This window comes from Liolophura sinensis, chromosome 10 (genome assembly GCF_032854445.1).
Source record: "Liolophura sinensis isolate JHLJ2023 chromosome 10, CUHK_Ljap_v2, whole genome shotgun sequence".
NCBI lineage: Eukaryota > Metazoa > Mollusca > Polyplacophora > Chitonida > Chitonidae > Liolophura > Liolophura sinensis.
In genome coordinates this window covers 8121349-8145139 of record NC_088304.1, presented here as the reverse complement: position 1 = coordinate 8145139, position 23791 = coordinate 8121349, and the positions used below count along the sequence as shown (strand labels likewise).

General features: G+C 39.6%; 1 protein-coding gene across 1 annotated transcript in view; it reads left to right on the top strand.

The window, feature by feature from the left end:
* The first annotated feature begins 8090 nt into the window (after positions 1–8090).
* The window catches only part of LOC135476627 (required for meiotic nuclear division protein 1 homolog), a 31794-nt gene continuing 16093 nt past the window's right edge, over positions 8091–23791 (top strand). The window contains exons 1-7 of the mRNA XM_064756716.1: positions 8091–8126; positions 9984–10368; positions 11024–11135; positions 13766–13838; positions 14353–14392; positions 15147–15247; positions 16734–16923. Of these exons, the coding sequence (XP_064612786.1) occupies positions 10054–10368; positions 11024–11135; positions 13766–13838; positions 14353–14392; positions 15147–15247; positions 16734–16923 (831 nt within the window). The 5' untranslated portion in view covers positions 8091–8126; positions 9984–10053. The remainder of the gene's footprint in view (positions 8127–9983; positions 10369–11023; positions 11136–13765; positions 13839–14352; positions 14393–15146; positions 15248–16733; positions 16924–23791) is intronic.

Here is a 23791-nt window from a genome sequence, read left to right as displayed (position 1 = left end):
CCATGATATCCACCAAACCGACCAGTGTAGTTTTTCGTCCAAAACTGACTAAAAAAAAGGTGTATAAATTGCACCGATAGTTGCTCTTTCAGATGTGAGAAGGTAGTGTGTACCCTGTTCGTGTAGAAAAGAACACCCATGGACATGTCATAGATATATGCAGGTGCACAAGCACTCACAAATTCACTTTCATATTTATATGAACAACTGTTAATATATACAATGTATGCATGTGAATTATTTTCGTAAGTTCATGATTTTTTTTTTTTTTTTTATTGTAATTGGGGTTGACGGAGTGGCCTACAGGTTTTAACATTCCTTACATTTTATGTTCTTTTCTGATCATTTGCTCAAATGTTGCAAAAACAGTGCCAGTTTGTAATACTATATGGACTTTCCGAGAATGGCATAGAAAACTGTAATGATTTTCTAACTGTAAAGAAATTCATGTTGTCATGTATGCATTTCTGCAATCATCAGGTTTTCACTGCCAGGTATGTAATGTATGCCATACATCAGTTTGTACTATATTAGCATTTTCAGCTTGCTGGAGTAGGGTGATACACCTTGTGAGAGTGCGGATTAACCAGTCCAATGCAGGATTAGTGACAATAGCAGTCCAGAAAGGGCTGGTGGGCTTGATCGGAGTTCACCAGCCAATCATGGAAGCAGTATGAAGAAACCACTTATATAAGTTTCCTCTTATATAAGGCAGATATCAGTTTTGAGTGCACTGAACGTATATGGTGCTTATTAGGGAGAAAATCAACAGCACATCTTCTTGTATTATTAAAGGCATTATTATCCTTGCAATAATTTTGTGTGAATTTTTGCAACACCTAAAAACCTTTCCATGGACTTCGAAAACTTCTTAAAAAATGCACATCAAAAACTAGAGGTGAATCCTGGGTTGTCAGCAAAGTCTACAATGTTGTAGCAATATGGCATGGATCACTATGCATAAACCACGAATCAAATAAATAAATAAATAAATAAATAAATGGATCCCTATGTACTTCTGTTTACAATATACATGCGTGACACGTACTACACGGTAGTACTTGGGAAACGATGGGCACTCAAAACTGCTATCTGGCTCATGGTCAGTGCCATACATATACGTCTTAATATCACACTGATTATCAGTTTAATGTTAACTAGTGTGTGTGGAATGCAGTATAGAGCTCTTTAAACAGACTCATTGCCATGTATTGTAAATGCCTACATGTATTTACATGTGTTACACAGTTTACTTGACGAAAGGTAAAAATTAAGTAGTTATTTTTCAAACAACCAACTATTTTAATTTATCTGTAGATACATATTCACAAGTAATTCATTACAAAATTGAAAGCATCTCTAGATGTGGAACCAAGTTAATGTAGACATCTTTATCATTTAATGTTGGACATGTGTAAACTATAATTACCGGTATGTGCCAGTCTTAATTCAAAATTCATCGTTAGTTGGATTAAGATATCTGATAATATTTATCATACTGTGAAAGAAACTAAAAAGTGAATGTAATATTCATTAGACTGGCAACTGTAAACTATGCCTAAAATATTACTTTATTTTTTTTTTCTTTTCTTGGATAAAATGCAGTGAATGGTTGTCTGTGTTGGGCTTTATGAACTATCTAAACAGTATGTATTTGCTTTCATGTATTATCCACGAGTAAAAGATTGCTTAAAATAAAATTCACGAAAAGTCTAACTAGGTAAATATAATGAAAAAGTGGTGTGACATCATTATGATTGTCCATCCTCCTTAAAATTCAAACAATTGAATGAATTCAATGTTTTGAAAAGTCTAGATTTATGAGTTAAAGTACTCTTAGATATAGTTGTCAGCAATTTGCTGATACTTTGTCAATAATTTCATTCACAATTCTGACAGCTCATTTGGAAACAACATTAACTTTCAGTTTCACTCTCCATATGTTTGAAAAAGCAGTGGTGAAATTTTCAAACTGAGTTGATGTTAAGCTGTCAGCATAACTACCAATCAAAGTGGCTGTAACAGAACGTTTGTGCCTTTAACACCAATCTGCAAACAATACTTTCATTGTTTCTATGGCAATGCATTGTATGATTACCAAACTTACGAACTATTACGAAATATTTAGTCATGAGCTCATATAGAGTATCAAAATCATGAACTCATGGAGTAACAAAATCATGAACTCCTATGGAGTAATCATAAACTCACACTCAGTATCAAAATCATGAACTCATATGGACTAAAAAAAAAGGCAAAAGATCAGATGGAAAAAACAAAATCATGAACTCATGGAGTAACAAAATCATGAACTCCTATGGAGTAATCATAAACTCACACTCAGTATCAAAATCATGAACTCATATGGACTAAAAAAAGGCAAAAGATCAGATGGAAAAAACAAAATCATGAGCTCTTGGAGTAACAAAATCATGAGCTCAGATGGAGTAACAAAATCATGAACTTGTAAGGAGTAACAAAATCATGAGCTTGTAAGGAGTAACAAAACCATGAAGTTGTAAGGAGTAACAAAATCATGAGCTCAGATGGAGTAACAAAACCATGAGCTCAGATGGAGTAACAAAATCATGAGCTCAGATGGAGTAACAAAACCATGAACTCAGATGGAGTAACAAAATCATGAGCTCAGATGGAGTAACAAAACCATGAACTCGTATGGAGTAACAAATTCATGAAGTTGTAAGGAGTAACAAAATCATGAACTCATGTCGGGTGAGGTCCCTGAACAGACAATAATGATTCATTAAAGTGATGTTCTGCTATAGAGGTGTCCAGTCGTGGCCTGTCATGAGGTGAGGCCCTACCTGAAAATGTCCAGTCCCATCTCACCTGACATGCAATTATAAAGGTGAATGACAGCATGTCATGATCATTAACACGGTGACATAGCAAGAATCTGTATACCAAAAGATAACCTGTATATTGTTATTTAAGCCAAAGCTTGATTTCAACATTTTTATTATTTAATGCATAAACATGCCCATGTACATGTACTTCAGAACAAAGAACTGGCTTTTATGCTTTCCATTTGCGTATTTATATCTTCATGTTGCCTTACTACACTCCATGTATATTACATGTTTTAAGGACGTTCATATCTATAATTTACATATCCTACTTTGTATACATGTCATTCAGATCTCATATCACTGTTCTAAGCATATTTATATATGTTTATTTCATTATTGTGGCTACCTGTGTTCATTATGGTAATACTCTTCATGGATTATGTATACACCTTTCTCTTGTTACAATGTTTTGACACAGATCCACACAGAGGTCTTTATTTTCACTGAGAAGTTCAATACAGGCGTTCGCAGCGGCTTGGTGGGGAATTAGTGAAACGCAGTCGTGATATCGTGATATCATGCTATGTTGTAATAAGGGAGACGTGTATGTTATTTATATATAAAATATTAAAAACTGGGTAAGATGTACTTTACTTTGAATTTATTTTTTAAATGTACACGTATTTGCTTTTCATATGTACTCAATTGTTTTCCAAAATATGTACTTGCAGCAACTTTTGTTAATGTTTGAAATGTATGATTACATTTTAGGTGGAGTTGAAAGTAAATGACTAGTTTATAGCTGTTAGAGTAGTACAGTTGTTTTAGCTAACATAAAGTAATCTATATTTTATATGCTAGCATAGGGTTGGACATAGTGCTTTTAATATGATTAGAAAGGTAGTTAATTTTTATAAGTATAGCATAACATGGCTTGCTAAAAGGCAAGTGTAAAGATTTATTGATATAATAATTGGTGGAAGTTGGTGATTTGTCCATGAAATTACAATGTAACATTTTTAAGGCATAAATGTATTGACATTATTGAAAATCCCATTGAATCATTTCCACATGGTGACCTCTGATCTCTGAAACATACCTGTGCTATACTGATGAATCCATCATTGCCAGTATGGATATCAGGTGGTGGTATGACTTATACCAGACACAAAATTAAACAGTCGAAATTGTAGAAGCAGTCATATACAACTGTGCATGTACACATGTACTTAGGAAATGTCAAAATTTGACAGTTTGAAGGTTTATACACAGTTTTAGAGACTTGATAGAGTAATGCTAAGGTTGACTTTTTTATTATATGAATTCTGATTGATAAAATGAAAACTGAATGAAACCCTTTCATAATTTTTTTTTTAATTTATTTTTTTAAAATTTTTTGACTGTTTTAATATGAATTCTGATTAACAGAATGAAAACTGAATAAAACCCTTTCATATATTGTTTTTTTTTTTTTTTTTTTTTTTTTTTGTAAATTTCTTTTAGCAGAATAGTTGTTGTGTTATATAGATATCCAGCAGTTTTGTTTAAATAATGGCCCTCTACTAATGTGTTTGGGCCTCACATTGCTGTGAAATAGTAAGCCACACGGTATAATTTTCAGATGTACAGAGCACCTGTTAACCAATCTGCAGTTGTTCCATGATACTGTGAAAAGCCAAGCAGAACTGAACAGCAAATCCACAACTACATGTACATGTAACAGTGCATGGTGCATGGACAGTATTGCCCATTAACATCATCACAGCTTTTGGTTACAGCTACATGTAGCTCACACACGTGCATATAAGGGTTAGATGTTTTAATGTGTCATTATAATATCATTATGCCAGTCACTAGCCAGTCACCTGCAGCAGTGATCATATACTGGAAAGCCAATAAACCTCTCAACTATGATTCATTCTAGTTTGTTTGTTATTGTCATCTGTTCATTTCTTTGATTTACATGCCATTATTCTGCCAATGATATATTACCTAAACAACGCTAGCAATCAACGTGCTGTATTAATCTGGCAGAGCTCAGGTGAACATGTCTGTGTACCTGTGTTAATTGCCCTGATGACCCTATTTCTACCTGTTACATATACACCTCTCTTCTCACCTGTTACACACGTACTTCTCTTCCCACCCATTATACACACACCTCTCTTCCCACCCATTATACACACACCTCTCTTCCCACCCATTATACACACACCTGTCTTCCCACCCATTATACACACACCTCTCTTCCCACCCATTATACACACACCTCTCTTCCCACCCATTATACACACACCTGTCTTCCCACCCATTATACACACACCTCTCTTCCCACCCATTATACATACATCTTTCTTTGCACTTGTTATACCCCTCTTCCCACTTGTTATACTTGTCTTCCCACCTGTCGTATCCCTTTTTCGCATCTGTTATATTCCTCTTTCTACTTGTTATACCCCTCTTCCCATGTAGTATACCTCTCTTCAGACTTGTTATATACCTCTCCCCACTGGGTATACCCCTCTTCCCATTGCTTACATCCCTTAACATGAGGGCATCAGGTTCTGCATTTGGACACCATATCTCAGAGTGGGTGAGTAAGTGCTTGGGGTTTAACGTCATACTTCCATATCTCAGAAGTCACGATATGTACATATATGTGGCTGCATGGATAGGACCATGGTTTCATTTCCTTTATTTGAACACATTCAGGGTGGAGGCTTCCTCTAACTCCATCTTTCTGGGGTAAATGCTGGCTCACACCTCCCCCCTCTCAAAATACGTGTAAGATTTGTCTTCCATTACAAATAAGGCTTAAAGTTTGTACAACGGAGCGGGCCATGACTCAGTTGCCTTTGAATCGCTAGGTGACAATAAGCCTATGGTGGTCTATGGTGGTCATGTGACCATTTGCACAGTCTGAACAGCCAATGAAAACCACTCTGACCTCTGCCACTATGGTATATACATGTATAAGTACATCTGTGGGAAAGTTTTATCACTTGCTTGCCAAAGATCAGTCATGTCAGTGGTTTACCCTGGGCTAAATTACTCCAGTTTCTGACCACGATTGTCTAAGTTAAAACTTGTTTCAAACAACAAATTAAAAGTATCAACAAAACATATGGGAGTTGATGGTTTAAACGAGACACTCTGGCCTCCCTCAGTCAATTAAACAAGAAGCAATCCTGCAGGCATGGTATTAATGAACAAGTTGCAATCCAGCAGGCATGGTGTTAATGAACAAGTTGCAATCCAGCAGGCATGGTATTAATGAACAAGCTGCAATCCTGCAGGCATAGTATTGATGAACAAGTTGCAGTCCAGCAGGCATGGTATTAATGAACAAGTTGCAATCCAGAAGGCATGGTATTAATGAACAAGTTGCAATCCAGCAGGCATGGTATTAATGAACAAGTTGCAATCCTGCAGGCATGGTATTAATGAACAAGTTGCAATCCAGCAGGCATAGTATTAATGAACAAGTTGCAATCCTGCAGGCACAGTATTGACGAACAAGTTGCAATCCAGCAGGCATGGTATTAATGAACAAGTTGCAATCCAGCAGGCATGTTATTAATGAACAAGTTGCAATCCAGCATGCATGGTATTTATGAACAAGTTGCAATCCTGCAGGCATAGTATTGATGAACAAGTTGCAATCCAGCAGGCATGGTATTAATGAACAAGTTGCAATCTAGCAGGCATGGTATTTATGAACAAGTTGCAATCCAGCAGGCATGGTATTAATGAACAAGTTGCAATCCAGCAGGCATGGTAAGTGAACATGCCCATGTCACATATGTCAAGGCTGACAGAAGCCTACAGTGAGAATTACCAAAGAATCTTGATGCTGAATGGAAAATAACCGATTGATGTGCTTGCAATAATCCTCAGAAAGAAAGATGCGGAAAATGTGTGACTGCAAACTCAAGGTTGTGGAGATACACTTGACAGGCAATTTTTGTCTCGAACACCGTGACATAATGCAACAGCAACTGCATCAGGTTTTTGAATGGAGCGCCCTCTGACACAGGTTTGGGGCCATCTTTGGCTGAACATAATTTTGCCAACCTAAAATCAGAGCAATCTTGGACAATTTCGAATTTAGTTAGCAGTTGGTCAGAAATTTGAATCGCTACTTGGCATTTTATCAAGAGGTTCATCAGATGGCTGGCAAAGACAGCAATGGTTTCATTCATGTTTGGCCCAGTGCCTAAAATCATATCAATTTATTATTTATTTAATTAATTGGTGTTTTACACCAAAGATTTCACTTCTGCAATGACGATCAGCATTATGATAGGAGGAAACCGAGGCAGTGTCTGAGGAAACCCACAACCATCCACAGGTTTCATGTAGGCCTACCACCAGAGAGCAAGCCAGTATAACCATCACATTAATAGAACATATGCTTGAGTATAAGCAGTAACCACTCTCCACTCACCACACTCCACCCAACCATTCCTCACTATCCACCAACATTCTGTGATCACTTTGACTTTATACTGTAAGTTTGCCATGATGAGTACCAGGCCCCGGAATTAGGAAGTGATCTTGGATCACACAAGTAAAAAATTTCAAATCACTTTAAAATTGTTATTTCTCACGTCAAAATATTGCTTGACAGCATAAATTCGGGGTATGTTACTCTAAAACAAATTTCAGTTAAAATAACTGAAAGGAACATACCAAGTTTAATGACTGAAATTTTGACATAAGTCTGAGATCTCTTCGTGATCCCAGGGCCAGGCCTGTCCTGGATCACTGGTTGTGGATATCTCTCTTAGTGAAGACCTCAATCTACATGTTCGCCCACAATCCTACTGTATTTTGGTTAGCAGCTGTTGTTCGGTTTTGTCAGGCAACTACAGGAAGTTGAGAATGCTTCCACTGGCCTTTTTCATGAGTTTAACACTTTTCATGAGTATTCACTCAGCTAAACTAGGTTTTCTTAAGCTTAAAAAATGATGGGTTTGTCAAAATTCTATTTTTATTGTCCACACAGTCACATTTCCGTTCTAGTTCTGTCCATTTGCATTTTCAAGAGCCTTTTATAGCTTTATGCACTCCAGCTTGGCAAAATTCACAAATATGTCCTATGCGTCAGCATTTTATAAATAGATGTTACAACTGGATTTCACTTGATGAGAAATCGCGGGTTTCTCCGGATCAATCATGAGTATTTCCCCTTGAGCCACACGGCGTAAAGGTTATCCCCCTTGATCGTCATGCATTTCATCCAATCAGCAAGGTAACCTGTTGCGTATGCGTTCTAGCCAAGATGCCAGCCCCCACAAAGCAGAAAGATGTGGGGTAAGTGTGTTTGTTTGGTCATTATTTGTCACCCTCTCTGCAGAAAACTAAACACTTGACAAATCTTAAACAGGGGAAGTATTCTGTGTACGACTGCTGGGATGTCACCTCACTGGTCATGTTTATTCACCTGGTAATCTCAGACAGATTTTTCGTCGTCTGCTTCTCTGCTAACAAAAGCGTAGATACCTGTAGCTCTGTAGGGCTGTGATACGCATACTATCACAGCCCTGTCTTGTTACATAAGCTTACCTTGAACACCTCCGTACTTCCCTTCCTGGCTTCAGTATACCACTGCTGGGCACCAAATAATTTGTCTGTCCGTAGTCACAGTCGTCTCAGCTATCAATTCCAGGTAGGTGTTCCCATGTGTCATCACTAGTAAGTCCAAACAAGCATGAAACTATAGTGGAAACTAGATAAATTCCAACTCCAACCACTAAGATACCTGGCGTTACATCAGCCAAATTTAATTCAGAACAAGTCTGATGTGAGAATCTGAGACGATTCCCAAGAAGCCTCCAAGCACTGCATTTATATTTACACTCTATCTGATTTTTGTCCTGAACGGTGAAATGAGGGACCAATAAACTGATGTTGAAGAAACTACATTCAAGAACAAATATTCAGTAATGTTACCTAGCCAGGAAATCAGCTGTGAACTTTTAATATTGGTTAAGGTCTAGTTCGCAGCCGAGCAGACATCCATACTAAAATTTCTGTGAGGGAACTGAAATATGAGCCAAAACTTACCTGTCAAATTACATTCGCCAACAGCTTTGCAACTATTCTTCTGGATTTTTTTTTATCTCAACCATGGCGTATACAAGTGGTAATTCCATGATATCTCGCTTTTGTGCTCTACTAGCAGCTGTCACGATGGAGACATTTTTTTTGTGACAGTTCCTTGTTAGTCAAAAAGCATCAGGCACTTCATACTTTTACTTCACTGTAGAATACGGTTTCAAAACAATTGATGTGCTATTTTAAAATTCAGACATAACACAGTATTATAACACTGTCTTTCCCTGTCTATTCGCCAGTATGTGTAGCTCTGATTTGAGCGGCCCAGATATAATGTGAAATGTAATCGAATGTGTTGTGCGATATTTTGCCCCTTTTCTGTGCAGAAGAGTTGTAGTTTAGTAAAACAAGATGCATAAGATTATTTGCATATTATGACCCTCACTCATGCAGTTTTTAGGAGTCTTGCACTGAGACACAGTGTACAGCCTACATGTCTTGTTAGCTGTACTCATAATGGATCATGACCTTACCTAACACACTAACTTGAGCGTCAGTCTGCTGCTTCAGCGTCATTTTTAATGTAAAATTACGGCCATTACCAGACTTTTGTCCTTTACCACTGCAGTTTTTGATGTAGTTACTGTAGCTGCATGTGATCACAACTCATCAGGTTGTGTTTTTGATGCAGGCTTTTAGCCATAGCCTTGCTATGGCTGATTGATTGATCCCATCATCAATATGTGTTCATTACACGTGGGGAAGATTCGTTAGACTTTGATGTAGTTTCCTCCACCTGTGACACCAACTGCTGTGGTATATCATGTATATGTGAAATATTTTTGAAAACAGTGCTGAGTGTGGCATATGTTTCTTAATTTAAATCTGTTTAAATGCATAAATGATTATTTCACTTATCACGTATGAGATTTGGCTGTTTGAGTTATGGCATACATGTATATGTGTGGTATGTAAGTATAATTTATAAAGGATAAATGACTTAGATGTAGATTGTGATTAGACTATGCAAATAATACTAGATGTACAATTCTAGACATTTTCATTGTTGGAAAGATGAATTTGTAAGCTTATTTAACCATTATTCTTTTCCAGATAAGAGTAAAATGTCCAGTCGTGAAGGAGATCGTCTGTTATAACACAGAGGTTAAGCAGGAACCCAGAGATGAAGCCGCTTCAGACGTTGATAAAGCCAGCAAGGCTATGGCTAAAAGCCTGCATATATCGTCCACCATTATATACAAATATATGTCGGTTTGGGTCTTGTTATACACGGACTGAAAATGCTGGAAACGGTTTACTGAGAGCTTCGGAACCATTTCTACAGACTCGGATTTCTGTTGGGTGTGTAAGGCTTTTCAACTCCACAACAGAGTTATTCGCCCCTCCCATAGCAAACAGCATACAGAAAAATGTACAAGCTGTGATAGCAAAGAGACCCGCTAAGAAGAAAGTGGCTGTGTCAAGATCTAGGGACAAGGTATTTGTTGTTAGGTTTTGTCTGTAGAAGTCAGTGAAGCGCTGCCACAAGTCACTCTTATTTGTTGCACATTTTAACTGTAAGCTCTAGGTGTTAACCATGTATATTAGTGGCATTAAGAGATTCTGTAGAGTTAAATGAGGATTAATTATTGCTAAAAGATTAGTATCTATATTTATTATATATACATAATTAACCACCCCTGTATATACTGTTAAAGTGTGAAAAATATTTATAAACAGTTTATTAATCTGAGTAATATGGCATTTAAAATCTCTAGATAATGAGGCTGGTTTTATGCATTTTTTGTGTGTGTGTGTTGACAATTATCATGTAGACCTATTACTTTGTTTTCACCTGAAGTTTAAAATTTTTCAAGTTAACCATTTTGCCTGATTCTAATTGATTCATTACATGGCTGCTTAATATTTTTTTGTAGAGTTAGGTTAATTTCTTATCAGCAAAATTTAAGTATTGATCTCAAAATTATCATTTTAATGCCTTTATGTGCTGAAAAAAAATGGATTTTTATATACCAAACTTTAGGTGAAAATGCCTGTTGTTCATTTGGGGGTTGCCAAGGAGTTCATCAGAAGTGTACCAGTTGAATAAACTGTGTCTTGACAAAAGTCCTGAATTCTGTTTGTTGTGTCAGGACCAAGTGTATGAGGTGACAGCTTATGCCACATCAGAGGAGTATCACCTGGAAGATTTGAGCACAGCATTAGAACAGCAGGGCCTCTATCTCGTCTCAAGTCTGCCCAAAGGTTAGGGGTTAACACTTTTTCTGCAGTGTTTTAGAACAGGAGGGCCTCTATCTCATCTCAAGTCTGCCCGAAGGTTAGGTGGTAACACTTGTTCTACAGTGATTTAAAACAGCAGGGCCTCTATCTCGTCTCAAGTCTGCCCGAAGGTTAGGTGGTAACACTTTTTCTACAGTGTTTTAGAACAGCAGGGCCTCTATCTCGTCTCAAGTCTGCCCGAAGGTTAGATGGTAACACTTCTTCTACTGTGTTTTAGAACAGCAGGACCTCTGTCTCGTCTCAAGTCTGCCTGAAGGTTAGGTGGTAACACTATTTCTACAGTTTTTTAGAACAGGAGGGCCTCTATCTCATCTCAAGTCTGCCCGAAGGTTAGGTGTTAACACTTTTTCTACAGTGTTTTAGAAGAGGAGGGCCTCTGTCTCGTCTCAAGTCTGCCGGAAGGTTAGGTGTTAACACTTTTTCTACAGTGTTTTAGAACAGGAGGGCCTCTATCTCGTCTCAAGTCTGCCCGAAGGTTAGGTGGTAACACTTTTTCTACAGTGTTTTAGAACAGCAGGACCTCTATCTCGTCTCAAGCCTGCCCGAAGGTTAGGTGTTAACACTTTTTCTACAGTGTTTTAGAACAGCAGGGCCTCTATCTCGTCTCAGTTGTTGAGTACGACGTTAAACCCCAAGCACTCACTCTATCTCGTCTCAAGTCTGCCCGAAGGTTAGGTGTTAACACTTTTTCTACAGTGTTTTAGAACAGGAGGGCCTCTATCTCGTCTCAAGTCTGCCCGAAGGTTAGGTGGTAACACTTTTTCTACAGTGTTTTAGAACAGCAGGACCTCTATCTCGTCTCAAGCCTGCCCGAAGGTTAGGTGTTAACACTTTTTCTACAGTGTTTTAGAACAGCAGGGCCTCTATCTCGTCTCAGTTGTTGAGTACGACGTTAAACCCCAAGCACTCACTCTATCTCGTCTCAAGTCTGCCCGAAGGTTAGGTGTTAAAACTTTTTCTACAGTTTTTTAGAACAGCAGGGCCTCTGTCTCGTCTCAAGTGTGCCGGAAGGGTAGGTGTTAACACTTTTTCTACAGTGATTTAGAACAGGAGGACCTCTATCTCGTCTCAAGTCTGCCCGAAGGCTAGGTGGTAACACTTTTTCTACAGTGTTTTAGAACAACAGGGCCTCTATCTCGTCTCAAGTCTGCCCGAAGGTTAGGTGGTCACACTTGTTCTACAGTGTTTTAGAACAGCAGGACCTCTATTTCGTCTCAAGTGTGCCAGAAGGTTAGGTGGTAACACTTTTTCTACAGTGTTTTAGAACAGGAGGGCCTCAATCTCATCTCAAGTGTGCCGGAAGGTTAGGTGGTAACACTTTTTCTACAGTGTTTTAGAACAACAGGACCTCTGTCTCATCTCAAGTCTGCCGGAAGGTTAGACATTAACACTTTCTCTGTAGTGTTTTAGAACAGCCGCCTAACTGTTTTGGCTCAAGCCTGACTGAAGGTTAGGTGTAAACACCTTCTCTACAGTATTTTAGAACAGCAGGCCTTTATTTTGTCTCAAATCTGTTTGACAGTTAGGTGTTAACACTTTCCCTACAGTGTTTTAGAACGTTAGGGCCTCTGTCTCCCCTTAAGTCTGCCTGAAGGTTAGGTGTTGACAGATTCTCTCTAGTGTTTTAATACAAATGTATGTAATACAAATGATTCCTCCAATTTTAGTTGGGATATAAAGATGTAGAAATTCACTTGGAACTCAGCACTGAGAGTTTAGAGCAAGGAAACAGGAGTGGTTGGCCGGGTGTTAGTATAATGTGACTGGGTAGGGTGTCTGGTGTCTTGGGCAGGATATATCAGTGGTAGCAGCACATGGACTTGTCCTGTCACCAGAGGGCACAGCCTATATGTACAAAAACCTCGTGACCATATAACTGAAAAATTGTTTAAGTATGATATGAAATCCCTAGCATACAGTTACATGTACATGTACATACATATTTAACCTTTCCTGTGAATGTCCATCAACTTCACCATGACAGCTGTGGGTTTGATGGGAATTGCTGGGTATTACATCCCAAGCCAGACCTTTTCCCAATCCCTTTGTTCAGCACAATAAAATATGTTCATATTAAACAGAAACCAGGCCTTGATCAATTAACTCACGCATTTGTGTCTCCTCATCTTGGTCCCAGCAATGTTTGGCACGTAATTCAGATTCTTCCAGCGGTCTCTTCCTCAGAGCAGTCGTTTCAGATTATGTTTTTAACTTGTGCTGCCATAGTAGTTAAAGATCATTTTTGCGTGCCCAAGCCTAATTTCATTGTTACCTTTATTCTTCAAACTTTTCACATGTTTCGAAGGTGTTTATTCAAGCAAATTCTGGGGGCATTACTTTGTGTAGACTGATAAAGTTGTACTTTTTGTGAAGCCCTGAAATCAGCCAGTTCAACCGATGTAGTTTTGTCTCCTATATGATTTTAAAAACGTGCATAATATAAGTAATTAGGGTACCTTCATTAATAAATCTTACTGTTGTTTTGCAGCAGAAAAGTCTGGATTATGATGTAAAAATTGTAATGCACATATTGCATATCCAGTTATTGCTGTAAAAAGAAATAATATTGAACAGAAAGGTGTTTTTATCTTCAGATGTGGAGAATGCCCTGTATGTGTGTGCCAAATACAAGGTGGATGAAACACAGCGTGAAGTCTTCTTCTTCAGGTAAATGTAGTGTTATCACAGCGAATATAAACAAAACACTTCATGAAAGGATAAAATTGCTTTGGAAGCACTGACTGTTTCAAACACAAAATTATGTACCTGGTACTAGATAGGTCATATATGTCTGTGTAGATAATGAGTTTGAGTCTTAATAAAGCCACAAGATAGTGGTTTCTTGTGCACAGAATAAAATACCAATGAGATCAGTAAGTATATCTTCAAACTATACCCATTAAACATCAATCCAGACTTTCTTGTATTCCTACATTTGGTTTTACATGTAAAAACCTGACCATCACTCTTCCTACATTGAAGGTAAATCTAGTAAGTGACTCAACTAGATGGACAGGTAAGTTAACCCTGCCAAAGCATTTTCTTTGTATCATGGTTGCCCCAGTTTTGAGTAATAAAGTTTGAACCAAACACCTGTAAATATCCATAGGCCATGGTGTTTGTTTTTCTAATCTTTCTCACCATAATCTTTCCCACCATAATCTTTCCCACTTTGTTTCAGGGAGGGCTGTGCCGTGTTTTGGAACATGCCAGAGACAGAAGTAGGAGTTTGTTGATACATTACTTTGATATTATCAGATGTTGGGTCGTATAATGTTATAGAGGTATTGCTGGTTCACTCAGCTGAATTGTTTTTCTGTAGCCCAATGGGGTCAGTGGCTGAACTCTGCCCCAGATAAGTGGGTTTGATGGCTGATCTCGGGCCCCATACCTGTGGAGTCACTGGCTGATCTCGGCCCCTGACCAATGGGGTCGCTGACTGATCTCGGCCCCTGACCAATGGGGTCACTGGCTGACCTCGGCCCCATACTAATGGAGTCACTGGCTGATCTCAGCCCCTGACCATTGAGGTTACGGGTGAAGTCAGGAGGTTTGTCAGGGACATGAACCTGGAGAATAACAATGGTTTGCTTCAGGCTCTGTTAGTAAAGGTTTCCTTTATCCATAAACTTGAACTTGTCTCTATCATAGGAGTGAAGAATTCTTCTCTCCGTTTTTTTATCAGTTTTGTCAAAGATCTATTTATGCTACTTGTCTTTTTGAATATGATAAGTTATTAGAATCTTGGGAACTGCTTTCTAAATTTAGTTAGGTTTAACAATTATACATGTCCATGTGACAGTCTTTTTTATTCAAGGAAATTCTTTGTGTGAATATGCTGTTACAATTTGTAAACTATATGCATGGACACCTTCAAGATGCATGTTGTTTGAGGTGAAGTCCAGTAAAGCGATATGGAAAACTATTTATGTGTGTTTTTTGGTATTAAACTAAAATGGTCTTTTCTTTTAACAGAGAGCTGAAGTGCTGAAATTTGTTGAGAAGTTCTCAGAGAATGTGTATAGTGTAAGTCTGATAGAGCATGAATTGGAGAAGATGGACTTTGTCTATACACAGTGAGTAACATTACCTGTCTTAATGTCTATACAGTTTGTAACACTACCTGTCATGATGTCTATACAGTAACAGTATCAGTCATGATGCACATTTAATAACATTACCAACTGTGATACAGTTACTAACGTTGTTAGTTATGATTTTTACACAGTGAGTAACATTAGCAGTGATGATGTCTATACATTAACATTACCGGTCATGGTACACAGATAGTAACATTACCAGTCATGATGTTTATACAGCGAGTAACACTAGCAGGTTTGACGTCTATACACAGTAACATTACCAGTCGTGATGTCTATACATAGTAGCATTACCAATCGACATGTCTATACATAGGAGCATTACCAAACATCATGTCTGTACGTAGTAGCATTACCAATCGTCATGTCTATACATAGTAGCCCCCCGGGCTCTGGCCAGTTTCCTCCCACCATAATGCTGGCCGCCATCGTATAAGTAAAATATTCTTGAGTACGGCGTAAAACACCAATCAAATAAATAAATAATAAACTATACACAGTAACATTACCAGTCGTGATGTCTATACATAGTAGCATTACCAGTCATCATGTCTATACATAGTAGCATTACCAATCGTGATGTCTATACATAGTAGCATTACCATTTTCTATTCAGCTTTCACCCAAGAACATGATTGGAAAGTCATTAATTAGTGCTGTAGTCAGTGCCGAAACCTATATGTCTTTATAGTGTCAACACAGTATTGTTAAAATACTGCAGCTATAAAGGTGCCATAAATCCATAATCCATTGTTTTTATATGTTTCATGTGAGTTTGAAGATACCTTTGATGACGGTTGAAAATGATTTAAGGATAACAAAATTGTGCAACTAATGTATATTTCCACGTATCATTTGTTCATCTGAGAAAGTGCTTGTGTTTGGTTTGAGAAAGTGCTTGTGATTGTTTCGAGATAGTGCTTGTATTTGGTTTGAGAAAGTGCTTGCCTAATGTGTTTGTTTTGATTTACTCTAAGTCTTCGTTCGATTCACATGTTTGCAGGGTGATTGTTCAAGCTTATTCTGGGCGGGGGGTGGGGGGGGGGGGGGCATTATTGTGTGGAGACTGATAAAATCATACTTTTTGTGAAGCCCTGAAATTGGCCAATCCAGCCAATGTCATTTTCTCTCCAAAATGTAATTATAAACATGCATAAATTGCACTGAAAATTGCTCATTCATATGCCAAGAGGTTGAAGAATTGGGGTACTTATTTATTTATTTATTTATTTGGGTCTTTACGCCATTGTCAAGAGTGTTTCACTTACACGACGGTGGCCACCATTATGGTGTGGGGAAAAACCTGGCAGAGCCCGGGGGTAAACCCATGACCATCTGCGGGCTCACACTGACCACAAATAATAATAGGCTCCTGAATTCTAGTGCTGTGCTGGCTAGGCAGCCGCTGTTTGTTTTCAGAGAGTCCTTGTGTTTGTTTTTGAGAAAGTGCTTGTGTTTTCAGAAAGACTCCCAGTCTCACATCTGGCACTATTCACATTCAGGAGCGTCAGGATGTTGATACAGAAGAGAGCTCTGCTCAGACCACCCTCGTCAAATATGCATTCTCCAACGCTCTCTCGCTGTCTGTCAAGCTGGGCATTTGGGAGGCTTCCTTGGACAAATTTGTGGAGTCCATAGAACCAGTTCTGGAGGTGATTTTATAATAATAAGTCATAGAGCTGCATATACATTGTACAACACATTAGAATCACGGGTTTATGTATGTACATGTAAGTCAGTCAATTTTCTGTACATGTATGTGTACGTGTATATATATATACATATATTTATATAGCAAGATGTGGTTGTTGCTTTGGACTTTAAAGTGAACACAAAGTGTACCACTATATCCACATAGAAAAAATGATATATGACAAAGTTATCACAGAAAAATATGTAAAAAAATTATACCAAGTTTTGAAAGCCGAGAAGACGAAGTTTAGCATTGGAGATATGGCACTGACGGACAATTCACTCCAAACAGCCAAGGTGTAGCAGCCCTTATGAACTTGGCCAATCACTAGCACTCAAAGCGTCACATGATAATTGGTTGTCATGCAAAAGCCTATTAGCTCCCGATGGTCAGTGTTGTTTCTTAAATATATCCGTGCAATAAATTGGATTTTGCGGTTAGTTTAAGTGTTAAAATGATGTATTTTGAACCACACATTTATAAACAGGGAACTTAGAACTTGTGTTTTCCCCTTTACCGCTATGACATCAGTGTGTGTGCAAATGTTGCCTTCTTCAGGTGACTCTTATACCCCTTTGTCATCAGGTACGAGAAGAACAAATGTCTCCTCCTTCAGGTCACCCTTATACCCCTTTGCCATCAGGTACCAGAACAAATGTCTCCTTCAGTTCACCCTTATACACCTTTGTCATCAGGTACCAGAACAAATGTCTCCCCCTTCAGGTCACCCTTATACCCCTTTGTCATCAGGTACCAGAACAAATGTCTCCTCCTTCAGGTCACCCTTATACCCCTTTGTCATCAGGTACCAGAACAAATGTCTCCTCCTTCAGGTCACCTTTATACCCATTTGTCATCAGGTACCAGAACAAATGTCTCTTCCTTCAGGTCATCCTTATACCCCTTTGTCATCAGGTACCAGAACAAATGTCTCCTCCTTCAGGTCACCCTTATGCCCCTTTGTCATCAGGTACCAGAACAAATGTCTCCTCCTTCAGGTCACCCTCATACCCCTTTGTCATCAGGTACCAGAACAAATGCCTATTCCTTCAGTTCACCCTCATACCCCTTTGCCATCAGGTACCAGAACAAATGTCTCCTCCTGCAGGTCACCCTCATACCCCTTTGTCATCAGGTGCCAGAACAAATGTCTCGTCCTTCAGTTCACCCTCATACCCCTTTGCCATCAGGTACCAGAACAAATGTCTCCTCCTTTAGGTCACCCTTATACCCCTTTGTCATCAGGTACCAGAACAAATTTCTCCTCCTTCAGTTCACCTTTATACCCCTTTGCCATGAGGTACCAGAACAAATGTCTATTCCTTCAGGTCACCCTCATACCCCTTTGTCATCAGGTACGAGAACAAATGTCTCCTCCTTCAGGTCACCCTTATACCCCTTTGTCATCAGGTACGAGAACAAATTTCTCCTCCTTCAGTTCACCTTTATACCCCTTTGCCATGAGGTACCAGAACAAATGTCTATTCCTTCAGGTCACCCTCATACCCCTTTGTCATCAGGTACAAGAACAAATGTCAAATGTTTCCTCCTTCAGTTCACCCTTATACCCCTTTGTCATCAGGTACGAGAACAAATGTCTCCTCCTTCAGGTCACCCTCATACCCCTTTGTCATCAGGTACCAGCACAAATGTCTCCTCCTTCAGGTCACCCTTATACCCTTTTGTCATCAGGTAAGAGAACAAATGTCTATTCCTTCAGTTCACCCTTATACCCCTTTGCCATCAGGTAGCAGAACAAATTTCTCATCCTTCAGTTCACCCTAAGGCCTTATACCCCTTTGTCATCAGGTACGAGAACAAATGTCTCCTCCTTCAGTTCACCCTTATACCCCTTTGTCATCAGGTACCAGAACAAATATGTCCTCCTTCAGGTCACCCTTATACCCCTTTGTCATCAGGTACGAGTACAAATGTCTCCTCCTTCAGGTCACCCGCATACCCCTTTGCCATCAGGTACCAGAACAAATTTCTCCTCCTTCAGGTCACCCGCATACCCCTTTGTCATCAGGTACGAGAACAAATGTCTCCTCCTTCAGTTCACCCTTATACCCCTTTGTCATCAGGTACCAGAACAAATGTCTCCTCCTTCAGGTCACCCTTGTACCCCTTTGTCATCAGGTACCAGAACAAATGTCTCCTCCTTCAGGTCACCCTTATACCCCTTTGTCATCAGGTACCAGAACAAATGTCTCCTCTTTCAGGTCACCCTTATACCCCTTTGTCATCAGGTACGAGGACAAATGTCTCCTTCAGGTCACCCTCATACCTCTTTGTCATCAGGTACCAGAACAAATGTCTCCTCCTTCAGGTCACCCTTATACGCCTTTGTCATCAGGTACCAGAACAAATGTCTCCTCCTTCAGTTCACCCTTATACCCCTTTGTCATCAGGTACCAGAACAAATGTCTCCTCCTTCAGGTCACCCTTATACCCCTTTGTCATCAGGTACCAGAACAAATGTCTCCTCCTTCAGGTCACCCTCATACCCCTTTGTCATCAGGTACGAGAACAAATGCCTATTCCTTCAGTTCACCCTTATACCCCTTTGCCATCAGGTACCAGAACAAATGTCTCCTCCTGCAGGTCACCCTCATACCCCTTTGCCATCAGGTGCCAGAACAAATGTCTCGTCCTTTAGTTCACCCTCATACCCCTTTGCTATCAGGTACCAGAACAAATGTCTCCTCCTTTAGGTCACCCTTGTACCCCTTTGTCATCAGGTACGAGAACAAATTTCTCCTCCTTCAGTTCACCTTTATACCCCTTTGCATGAGGTACCAGAACAAATGTCTATTCCTTCAGGTCACCCTCATACCCCTTTGTCATCAGGTACGAGAACAAATGTTTCCTCCTTCAGGTCACCCTTGTACCCCTTTGTCATCAGGTACGAGAACAAATTTCTCCTCCTTCAGGTCACCCTTATACCCCTTTGTTATCAGGTACCAGAACAAATGTCTCCTCCTTCAGTTCACCCTTATACCCCTTTGTCATCAGGTACGAGAACAAATGTCTCCTCCTTCAGTTCACCCTTATACCCCTTTGTCATCAGGTACCAGAACAAATGTCTCCTCTTCAGGTCACCCTTATACCTCTTTGTCATCAGGTACCAGAACAAATGTCTCCTCCTTCAGGTCACCCTTATACCCTTTGTCATCAGGTACCAGAACAAATGTCTCCTCCTTCAGGTCACCCTTATACCCCTTTGTCATCAGGTACCAGAACAAATGTCTCCTCTTCAGTTCACCCTTATACCCTTTGTCATCAGGTACGAGAACAAATGTCTCCTCCTTCAGTTCACCCTTATACCCTTTGCCATCAGGTACGAGAAGAAATATGTCCTCCTACAGTTCACCCTTATACCCCTTTGCCATCAGGTACCAGAACAAATGTCTCCTCCTTTAGTTCACTCTCATACCCCTTTGTCATCAGGTACCAGAACAAATGTCTATTCCTTCAGTTCACCCTCATACCCCTTTGCCATCAGGTAGCAGAACAAATTTCTCATCCTTCAGTTCACCCTTATACCCCTTTGTCATCAGGTACCAGAACAAATTTCTCCTCCTTCAGGTCACCCTTATACCCCTTTGTCATCAGGTACCAGAACAAATATGTCCTCCTTCAGGTCACCCTTATACCCCTTTGTCATCAGGTACCAGAACAAATGTCTGTTGCTTCAGTTCACCCTTTGCCATCAGGTACCAGAACAAATATGTCCTCCTTCAGTTCACCCTCATACCCCTTTGTCATCAGGTACGAGAACAAATATGTCCTCCTTCAGGTCACCCTCATACCCCTTTGTTATCAGGTACGAGAACAAATGTCTATTCCTTCAGTTCACCTTTATACCCCTTTGCCATCAGGTAGCAGAACAAATTTCTCATCCTTCAGTTCACCCTAAGGCCTTATACCCTTTGTCATCAGGTACGAGAACAAAATGTCTCCTCCTTCAGGTCACCTTTAATACCACTTTGTCATCAGGTACCAAAACAAATGCCTCTTCTTTCAAGTCTCTCTTATACCCCTTTGTCATCAGGTACCAGAGGAAATTGTTGCCTATAATACTGTGCCTGCATGTATTTATAGTTAGAAAGCTTTGTGGAATGATTTCTTTACATTTCCTCATTCAGGATATGAAGGTTGGCAGGAGAATCAAAATGACAAAACAAGAGGTGCTTCAGAAACTGGAGAGCTGTCACTTGAGGTTAGTGTTCCGCTCATGTTCAACAGGTTCTCTATATCTGTATACGTTGACAGACTCGTGATTGAGGAAAATCAGAATTTATTTTGTGATCTTTCCTTGGCAAGATTTTATAAACTTTATTTGTTTTTTTATTAGTCTTTTGGAAATATTATTAAAATGTAAATTGTTTATCCTTAATATATACTCAGTTCAGTGCTCATTTTCTGCAGACATTTGATCAACTTGAGCTCAGATTTGCTGGACCCTCCAGACTTTTACTGGGACAGAGAACAACTGGAGACATTGTACCAACAGGCTTTTGTCTACCTGAACATTCCAAGAGGACATAGGTGAGGAGTTGTTAACATGTACTCAGTGTTTATAGTGATGAACAAAACAACAAAAAAACACAGAAAAGCTTCCGTTAGAGACTTCTATCATCAGGTGTATGTGGTATATATACAAGATTGCAAAGGTTGAGTGGAAGGTTGGACTTCAAAAGGTAATCAAATTTATTGACATCCTGAACAATTTACTAATACAGCTTAATTTTTATCCAACCTGTCGCATTCTCAACCAAATTTTGCCTCTTCAGTGTTTGATAATGGAAAAAATTGCCCACTGTGATGTCATTTTACAAGTTTCTCTTGAAAAATCTTGAAGTCAGACACGTCTCATATTATACAGGTAGCTTTATGGACACATGGCTCAATCCAACAGACAGAAAATAGCAAAACCACCTGACTCAATAACTCATGTATATTTGTATCAAGTTCATTATCCAATCAAGTACTAGTGGCAAAAATATAGAACATCTTCATTTGTTATTCAGTTGATGAATGAGAAGTTATACATTGCTGTGAACTGACAGAACTGTTGATCTCTACTGAGTGTTTCTGTTACAGGTGATGAATGAAAAGTTATACCATTGCTGTGGACTGACAGAACTGTTGATCTCTGCTGAGTGCTTCTGTTACAGGTGATGAATGAAAAGTTATACCATTGCTGTGGACTGACAGAACTGTTGATCTCTGCTGAGTGTTTCTGTTACAGGTGATGAATGAGAAGTTAAACAACGGCTGTGAACTGACAGAACTGTTGATCTCTATGGAGTGTTTTTGTTACAGGTGATGACGAGAAGTTAAACCATGGCTGTGAACTGACAGAACTTTTGATCTCTACTGAGTGCTTCTGTTACAGGTGATGAATGAAAAGTTATACCAATTGCTGTGGACTGACAGAAACTGTTGATCTCTACTGAGTGCTTCTGTTACAGGTGATGAACGAGAAGTCAAACCATGGCTGTGAACTGACAGAACTGTTGATTTTCACTGAGTGTTTTTGTTACAGGTGATGAACGAAAAGTTAAACCATTGTTGTGAACTGACAGAACTGTTGATTTCTACTGAGTGCTTCTGTTACAGGTGATGAACAAGAAGTTAAACCATGGCTGTGAACTGACAGAACTGTTAATCTCTGCGGAGTGTTTTTGTTACAGGTGATTAACGAGAAGTTAAACCATGGTTGTGAACTGACAGAACTGATAATTCTACTGAGTGCTTTTGTTACAGGTGATGAACGAGAAGTTAAACCATTGTTGTGAACTGACAGAACTACTGATCTCCCACCTGAATGACAATCATCCACATCAGACTGGAGTGGATGATCATACTGCTGATCATGGTTGAGGTAAGAGAACTGCCTGCCAAACAGCAGTAGCTACTCCTCAGAGCTGTGTCAGCTTTCCTCTACCCACAAACAGCAGTGTTCCACAGAGCTCTGTCAGATTTCCTCTACCCGCAGGCAGCGGTGTTCCCCAGAGCTCTGTCAGGTTTCCTCTACCCACAAAGAGTAGTGTTCCCCCAGAGCTCTGTCAGGTTTCTCTACCCACAAACAGCGGTATTCCCCACAGCTCTTTTAGGTTTCCTTTACACACAAACAGCTGTGTTCCCAAAGCTCTGACAGGTTTCCTCTACCCACAAACAGCGGTGTTCCCTATAGCTCTGTTAGGTTTCCTCTTACAACCAAACAGCAATGTTCCTCAGAGCTCTGCAAATTTCCTCTATTCACATGCTGCATTGTTCCCCTGAGCTGTTCCACATTTGCTCTATTCACAAACAGCGGTGTTCCTCAGAGCTGTGTCAGCTTTCCTCTATCCACAAACTGCAGTGCTCTCGAGAGCTCTGTCAAGTTCCCTCTACCTACAAAACAGCTGTGTCCCCCAGAGCTCTGTCAGGTTTCCTCTACCCACAAACAGCAGTGCTCCCTACAGCTCTGTTAGGTTTCCTCTCTACCCACAAACAGCAGTGTTCCCTACAGCTCTGTTAGGTTTCCTCTACACCCAAACAGCAGTGTTCCTCAGAGTTCTCTCCATGTTTCCTTTACCCACAAACAGCAGTGTTCCCTACATCTCTATTAGGTTTACTCAACCTACAAACTGCTGTGTTCCCTACATCTCTATTAGGTTTACTCTACCCCAACTGCTGTGTTCCCTACATCTCTGTTAGGTTTACTCTACCCACAAACTGCTGTGTTCCCCAGAGCTCTGCCAAATTTCCTCTATTCACATGCTGCAGTGTTTCCCGAGCTATTCCAGATTTGCTCTATTCACAAACTGCAGTGTTCC